Below are 8,328 nucleotides of genomic sequence, written 5' to 3'. Positions count from 1 at the left end.
AGGTAAATATGCTTCCAGGTTACAAATTAATCACAAGAATTCAATTAACAGAATTCACAAATAAGCAACCAAGCAATAACCGTGCATAAACCAGTAAGGATACCAAATCTAACCTAACGGAGAGTTTGGAATAATCTTACCAAATTACTATTGAAAAACAGTAAATATACCACCAAATTTCTGAACCTAATTGCGATAGACGTCAAGCCAGGGGCAAAATCGTCCAACTTTTTCTGTAAAACCTGAAACAGAAAACAAACGACAGCAGTGCGTTCAGGACGTCAAAATAAGTAAACTGCCCGAAAAAAGCTCGCCGGAGGTCCAGCCACGCTCCGCCACATGCGCCGCCGCGGGTCACGCGCCCCACCACAGGGTGCGCCTCCTCCTGCTGGTCATAGTTCCATGGTCCATTTCGCCGGAAAGTCAATAGGTTGGCCGGAAATCAAGTTTTTCAGATTCGGTTAGAAAGTGGCAATGGCGATTCCTTGCTGGTTTTTGATCGATTTTGGACTAATATCACTCCTCCTAGCTCTGATACCAGTTTGTTGGGGATCCTAGGAGTTCAATCAACCAAAACATCAACCAATAGACAAGATTCAAGGCAAAACAAAGAAAAAAGGGGATGGAAAAATACAACCTGTGTTCGGCCGAAATTTCTGCAGCTTTCTTTCTTCGTTTCAGCAGCTTCTTCTTCGATTTATGGGTGTTTTTCAGGCTCAGGAACAGCCTTCCATGACTTGCTAATTACCTTCCAAGAGAGAGGGGAAAACCAATGAAGAACCACCACCCTTTGCTAAAAAACGAGAGCTCACTTTCAGCTGGGAGAACAAAACCGAGAGCTACTCTACTTCAAATGGTAGAGGGTAAGTCTACATAAGAAGGAAAGACCATGCCTCTGCCAAAAAACGTGGGAAGACCTTATTGTGTCAACATCAATACCATCAAGTCACAAGTTGATAGTGTTGGGTGAACCATATCCTCACAAACATGAAGCTCTGTTTTCCCCCTTCTTACAGATGAAGAAATGTGCACGTCTAAGGCTTTGAAAAGGCCAAGATTCAAGTTGAAACGCTGTTGAAAGAGTGAGAATAGGCAGCGAATCAGAGGAATTTCGGTTGGTGAGAAGCGTAGAGTAGCAATTGGAGTGGATTTAGTACATGTACCTGCAGTTGAACCCACATCAGGACTTAACTCTACCTCAGCACTTCATGCGATGTTGCTGCGTAAATTCATGTCCGAGAACCAAGATAAGACTATTGTGTTGACCATCCACCAACCCGGAATTTGAATTCTCGAGTTAATGTACAAAGTTAATATTGTCATCCAATTGTGTTTCCCTTATAATATTTCCTTGAATCTCCTGGAGGAGTGGCTTCAGTCCCAAGGCCATTGCATCCCTCGACATGTCAATGTGCTTGAATTTGCCATTGATGTAATAGAGAGACTGCACAAAGTGGAAAACGATGCTGGAAAATGCAAAATGGAACTAGAATATGAACGTATCATAGAAAACTCAATCTTTGGTCGCATGAAAGGAAGTCATATCTCATACTGCAATTCTCCAATTAAAGAGGTACTGATCCTCAGCCAGAGATTCTTCAACAAAATTATCAGAACTAAACAACTTTTCGCAGCAAGGACAATTCATGCATTGTTAGCCGGAATTGTATTAGGGACGATATTCTTGAATGCTTTTAATAGATTGAAACTGCAAAATCAAATCTCTTGGCCTTCAGCCTGACCTTCTTGATGTCATCAACAACAGAAGCACTACCAATTTCTTGCAAGAAAGGAGAATTTTAATTAGAGAGACAGCCAGAGGAGCCTACAGAGTCTCTCCTTACATTATATCAAACACTCCAGTATTCTTACCTACTCTGCTTGTAGTATCTATTCTCTACACAACCCCGGTTTACTGGTTAGTCGGGATGAGGCACGAAATTGATGCTTTCCTCTATTTCTCTCTAGTGGTCTGGATGACTGTGTTAGTGTCAAATTCTTTTATAGTCTACTTCAGTGCACTAGTGCCAAATTTCATCGTTGGAATGTCATTGATGGCTGGAGTTATGGGCTCTTTTTTCCTTTTCTCAGTGCCATATCGAAGGATGCCATACCCAACTGCTGGAATTTCATGGAATACTCAAGTCTGTTCAAGTATTCATTTGAATACTTTATGATAAATGAGTTCGGAGGAGACCAGTGAAAATCGAGATGCTTAGAAAGTATTGAAGGTGCGTGCCTATTCTATGGTGAGCAATTCTTGAAAAAGCAAAGCTTGAAGGTGTCACATAATTCTGTGGTATTGAACTTACATAAGCAGAAGCTAAAGATGCTCTACCCAAATTTACTAGTTTAGGCTGCTAATTGTTTAAGATTATGTCTCTGTTCATAGAAATGCTTCAAAACTGGTAGAAACTCTGCCTTTTGCCCTACATTCAGTTCTTTTTATGAGTGGATTTCAACTCAAGATGTTCCATACTGTAAATAAAATCATCTGCAGCATTCTTATTGAGAGTTGACACTCAAACTCTGAAGGTCTATGAATGGAATAAAACATGAAATATTTTTCTATTATTGGGGAAAATTAGATATACTTCCAAAACAAAGACTGACAAAGTTTATTAATTCAGATTTCTAGGGGAAAAAAAACCTCTTTGATATAATGATCCAAAATGGAGAAAAATAAATTAGCCAAGAGTTGACTATAAACTATCACTTTATTTTTATATTGATGCCTTTGATGTACCGAGGATTAAAAGATATAATCCCATGTCATTTAAATACAATAATAATAAATTAAAAGGTAGATTACTTCCTCTTAAGAAAATTAGAACTTACGGATACAATCCATTAGACCGATATACTCGATCAACCAATACATCTTGCCTCTATTTGATCATGTAGTTTTAAAAGTTGATAAAATTTTAAGTCAAAGTCAACAGTGAAAGATAACACAACTATTTATTCATAAATTTCATTAACTTTTATCAAAATTTACTAAAAATCAATTTTTTTTAACTATAACAAACATTATTCTATTTGAAATTGCAGACATATTCTCAAAATAATAATCAGCCTATTTGTTAAATAATTATTTGCTTGGTAATGGATGGTTATTTGCTTGGTAATGGATGGAATATGGTATAATTGATCTTCTATCCATAACGGGTAGGATAAAATATATTCATAGTTGAAGTAGCAACATCTTTATTGAGTCCATAATTTTTTACAATTCACGTTGAATTGCAAAAATTATAAACGTCATGTCAATGATGAACAAGATAATTTCTCTAAGTAGTGTTCAAGATAATGATAGTGTTTATCATCCTGGGATTTCTAAGGCAGTGACACGTGATGATGATGGTACAAAAGATGTTGAAAGGTAATGGCTAGGAAGATAAACATTTAAAAGGGGGGAAAAATAAAAAAAAATCTGCACGAAGAATTACTGCCCCTTTAATCTTATCTTCACGAACATTAGGCATAATATTCTCTACGTAACGAAGAATTATACCCCAAATCGACATGCAGTCCAAATTTCCTCAGTTTCAGATTTCAGAGAGCCATACATTTGTCAGTATGTCACCTTCAATCCCCCATAGGTGTCCTTTGAAAAGTAAAACTATCAAATCCAGGCATTGTCGCGGCGTACAGATAATGCATCCATGCACCCTATAAATACGGCGTACTACTCCATGCACGTAAGCATTCAAATCAAATTCCAACTGATATCAAAAATGGAGAAAACGATGATGTTTTCATTCTTCCTTGTTGCACTACTCTCAACAAACTTCTTCACAGGTTCTTCTGAGCCAGTGCTCGACACGGAGGGCCATCCAGTTCGACCCGGCGTCAAGTACTACATACTTCCACCTTACCCCGGCGCAGGTTCCGGCCTCACTTTAGCACCCAACAAAGGCAAATGTCCCTATGAAATCGTTCAAATTCTGAGCGAACCAGCCAATGGCCTTCCGGTTACCTTTTCCTCTGCCAATGCACACGACAAAACTATCCAACTCAACACTGATTTGAATATAAAATTCACTGATTTCAAGCACACGACGCCATGCCACGAATCCAAGGTCTGGAAATTCGACGCCAGCAAGCAACAATTCGTGACAGTTGGTGGAGTTGAAGGGAAACCTGGGCCTGAAACTTTGCCCAACTGGTTCAAGATTCAGAAGGAACATAAAGACTATAAGATTCAGTACTGTCCGACTGTTTGCAAAAAGTGCAGGGTTATCTGTGGAGACGTTGGTCCGGTAATCTACAATAACAAAAAACATTTGGCTGTAAAAGAATCCCCTCTCAGCGTTATCTTCAAGAAGGCATAGAAAATTTAATACTATATAGCAAAAAACTATGTAATGAGAGGAGCTTTTTTCTTTAGTATATGCATGCACATGTAATCTTTATGAAGTAATGGAATAAAGGAGCTTTAATCCATCTTTGTCAGTTGCCAACAAAGATTTTAAAACAGAAAGCGATCAAATTCAGTGTCTATTCTTTAGTTTCTTTAATTTATAATTATCGCAAGTAAAAAGTTAGATTTCACTATTTTACTCCTTAATTTTTCTAAATTAAAATTGGTTAGCCGTGGAAGAGAGTAGCTGCGATTGTTTGAGTTCTATTAGTTGAGGATGGTTTGGTAAGTTGCCGGCCCAACGCGATAAAGAATAAAGAAGTAATGCTTGATCCCACCATTGACATATAAAAAGAATATTTTAAATAAAATATGATGAGAAATTAATAAAATATTTTTTTAAAAATTAAAATGAAGAATCAAATTTTAATAATAAAGCTTAAATTTAGTTTAAGCATGTCAAACAAAGTTTAAATTAATACATTTCGTAGAAATTATTTTATCAAGTTTGAAAAACTTCTTGTGTCTTAATTTGGATTAAAATCTAAATTTTAATATAAGTTAAAGTTAGCTGTATATTCTATTGGTCTCATAATTTTTCAATCACATCACCAAACAAAGGCATATAGTTCAATCTCTAGACAATTTGAATTCAACGTAAGAAAAGGTTTGGAAAATTCATCTTTCGTTAAATGTGTATATTTGGGAAATTAAAATCCCCTATAAATGAAATTAAAAGTTGACAAGGGAATATTAGGTACTTTACATTTAAAAAAATTTATAAATTTATCGTCAAATTAGTTTTTCATTATTATTATTTTCTTGGTTTTCTTGAATTTTGAAATTTTCTTGGTTTTTAGGGAAAACTAGCATATATATATTTTTTTTCATTTTTTTTTGTTGGCAAAGTTAACAAATTCTAAAATTATTGTAAAAAAATATTTCTCTTTAATTGACAATTTCCATATAAAATAAAGACAAACAAATATCAAAAAATAGATGATTTTCTTGATTTTTTTCTTTTTTTTTGGGAGATGGAAACAAGTTTCATCCCCAATACCAGTAAAATTTATTCCTTTAATTAACAATTTTCATGTAAAACAGAGCCCAACGAACACCAAAAAAACTTTTATTTCAACATTTTCCACGTGAAAAATTATACCAATCAAACACAATAATTTACGATTCTCAGAAAAATAATTTTTAGGCAATTCAATTCCCTGAAATTTGTTTTCAATTCAATTCAATTCTATCTTTACAATTAAACGGACCCTAAATAAAAAAAAACAATGAAAAAATTGCTTGTATGATCTAAAACTAATCGAGAGAGAAAGAGGCAACTCAAGTAGAAATTAACAGTCTAACAGGCAAATGACGATTGCACGATTTGTGATTTGGAATCGTATTTTGTTTAGCAGTGATAGGTAAGTCTCAACTATTTAAGAAATGAGAGTCTAGGCCCTTGTTTGAGTTACATTATTTTCCTTAAAATGAATTTTTGAATAGTGTATTGATGAAAATGTGTGGTTAAAAAATAAAGAAATATTTTGAATTTGCGTTTAATATTATTTTACTGAAAAATGTGTGATTAAAATAATGTCAAATCACTATTTAAAAATATATTTTTTTTGAAAAAATGTGGCTCAAACATGCCCTAGGTCAGGACTTGTAAAGCTTTGGACATAATTTGTTGCAATAGTTTTGTTGAAATATGATTTAGATTGACAAAAATATATGTTTTTTTTAATTTCATAAAATTTAGGAATAAATCTAGTATAATTCAGACATCGAGTCATGATGAGTGTTGCGGACTCCTAAAATCATGAGCCGATAATGATTAATGTAATTTATTTTATATGATTAATTTAATGTGATTATTGTAATTTGTATTGTTAAATTGGTATTTTTTCTGAAAAGTGAGAACCGAAAAATTTATAAGTTAAGAAAATTAATTTTTTTAATTAAAAAATAAAAAATGATTTGGCTCGATTTTGTGCGATTTTCAAAAATTAAAATTTAAATCAAACAATTTTAAAACTGTTTGGTTCAATTTGAAGGGAAAAAATCCACGTAGATCCAAACTTGGATTTCTCAATTTTTTTTTGTACAGTCCTAACCAAATGTGCAATGGCATTTTGGTCACTTCCCATAATATTATTTCCCACAAAAAAAAAATTAAATTAAAAAGTAACAAGGGGTATTTTTGTCAATTTATCGCCATCCATTTCAGGGTTGCCCTTATCTTTATTTTTATTATTTATTTTTATCATAAGGAGCGCCCTCATCAAATCCAATTATCCAACTACTCCTACTGTCAGTATAGACTACTTTTCATTTCGCCGGCATAATGCGGTGGTGCAAAGAACATGAGTGAGGTTATCTCCCGTTTTGTTAACAGTCGCAGTGTAAGGGTTTGATTTCTGAGACATTGAATTGAACTTTTTGTAGGCGCAGTGTACATACAATTTTTATTTTTTGATCTACTGTGACATATTCCGCGATTTAATTCCTCACGAAACTCTAAAAACGGGACTCAAGTTGGGATTCAACCTTTTTTTTAGACTAGCATTCATTTCTCCTATATCACCAACCTTAATGATTTTCTAGTCCCTTTAAGCAACTCAAAAGCTGTAAAACCCTGATGGCGGTGGCGGCGCCTACCACTTTCTCATCCTCCACCACCACCTCTTCCGCCTTATCCAAATTCTTCAAGCCATCAAACAAAGTTCCTGCTCTCAGCTTGGGCTTCCTTTCATCATCTACCCAGTCGCTTAATCGGCTTCGCGCTTCAGCTTCTCGAGCCGGGGCTTCACCTGCAGGTTCGGTTCTCTCGGCTCGCATGGTCTCGACTCCCACCATTAAGCGACCTGCTTCTCTCGATTTCGACACCTCCGTTTTCACCAAGGAGAAAATCAACCTTTCTGGCCACGATGAGGTCCTTATATTTATGCGTGTTTATATGTATATATATAAGCATATATGAATGTGAATGTAGTTCATTTTATTTGCTAATTCTTTTATTTCAACTTTGGTCTCAAATAAATTAAGGTGCAACGAGTACAAATATTGTGAATGTCTTTGAATTTCGTACACTGTTGTGGCCGAACGTAATTATGCTGCAATTATAGTTCGTCTCCTAAAAGAAAGATTTTACCTTTTATATCCTCCGTCCTCAAAACGAACGTGAATTTGTTTGGATTTAGGGAGTGCTATGGTTTTTATTTTATAAAGCTAAATAAGGTAAAGCTATGTCTTCTTTTGTTAGGTTGGTAATTATCCTGTCATTATGAATTTACAGAGACAACAATGAACCACATTTTCCTTATTTCAGCTATATGTCCATGAGAGGTTCGTCCCCTTCTGTGTCTATATATGAATGTGCTTGAATTAATGGATCAGGTGTATTTGCTTTTCTTATTACTACAAGAAATAATAGAGCATGTCATAACTCAACTTGCAATGTAATTTCAAACGAAAAGTTGCATGTTGTTCCTGAAGGATGAAACCATGCTAGATTAATTTCTTGAGCTGACCACCACTATATCTTTTTATATATATTTATTGCATGAGGTTTATGTCGAGGTAATGTGGGATCTATGGAATTGTGTGTTGATGTGGATGACTGAGCATGCTGTTTATTTTGTATGCAGTACATTGTGAGAGGAGGAAGAAATTTGTTCAAGCTGTTGCCTGATGCATTCAAGGGTATCAAGCATATTGGGGTGATCGGATGGGGCTCCCAAGTATATTTATCTGTTGATTGCTCCACAATTTTTTATTTTTATTGAATTTATTTCTTGTCCAGTCGTATCTTTTATCCCTCATTGATTTATCTTGTGCATTCTTTGGTTAATTTTGTTGTGCTTAGCAATTGAATTAGCCACTATTCTGTTTCGATTGTGAAATTTCTTAATTAGAATACTCATTCAAGTGATGGTCATTGGTTTCTATGCTAATGCTCCTTT

At 34.8% G+C, this 8,328-nt stretch overlaps 2 protein-coding genes and 1 pseudogene across 2 annotated transcripts; all 3 read left to right on the top strand.

Annotated features, from left to right (window-relative positions):
- Positions 1-1,300: 1,300 nt before the first annotated feature.
- On the top strand, positions 1,301-2,488 carry LOC111378248 (annotated as a pseudogene).
- A 1,221-nt stretch (positions 2,489-3,709) lies between these two features.
- LOC111378240 (kunitz trypsin inhibitor 2-like) lies at positions 3,710-4,446 on the top strand. Its single transcript, XM_023001409.1, has one exon. The coding sequence runs from the start codon at positions 3,738-3,740 to the stop codon at positions 4,332-4,334; it is 597 nt and encodes a 198-aa protein (XP_022857177.1). The 5' UTR covers positions 3,710-3,737; the 3' UTR covers positions 4,335-4,446.
- Positions 4,447-6,940: 2,494 nt separating this feature from the next.
- Positions 6,941-8,303, top strand: LOC111378239 (ketol-acid reductoisomerase, chloroplastic-like). Its single transcript, XM_023001408.1, has 2 exons — positions 6,941-7,298; positions 8,014-8,303. Exons 1-2 carry the CDS (start codon positions 7,005-7,007, stop codon positions 8,149-8,151), a joined length of 432 nt encoding a protein of 143 aa, XP_022857176.1. The 5' UTR covers positions 6,941-7,004; the 3' UTR covers positions 8,152-8,303.
- The last annotated feature ends 25 nt before the right edge of the window (positions 8,304-8,328 follow it).

Source organism: Olea europaea, unplaced genomic scaffold (assembly GCF_002742605.1).
Source record: "Olea europaea var. sylvestris unplaced genomic scaffold, O_europaea_v1 scaffold1794, whole genome shotgun sequence".
Lineage (NCBI taxonomy): Eukaryota > Viridiplantae > Streptophyta > Magnoliopsida > Lamiales > Oleaceae > Olea > Olea europaea.
This window is presented reverse-complemented; position numbering and strand designations above follow the sequence as displayed.

Bases quoted from the DNA above. Each gene is read 5' to 3' on its own strand.
- LOC111378240 (XM_023001409.1), top strand. From the start codon at position 3,738: ATGGAGAAAACGATGATGTTTTCATTCTTCCTTGTTGCACTACTCTCA.
- LOC111378239 (XM_023001408.1), top strand. From the start codon at position 7,005: ATGGCGGTGGCGGCGCCTACCACTTTCTCATCCTCCACCACCACCTCT. The intron at 7,299-8,013 runs GTCCTTATATTT...TTTTGTATGCAG, and splicing joins ACCTTTCTGGCCACGATGAG to TACATTGTGAGAGGAGGAAG.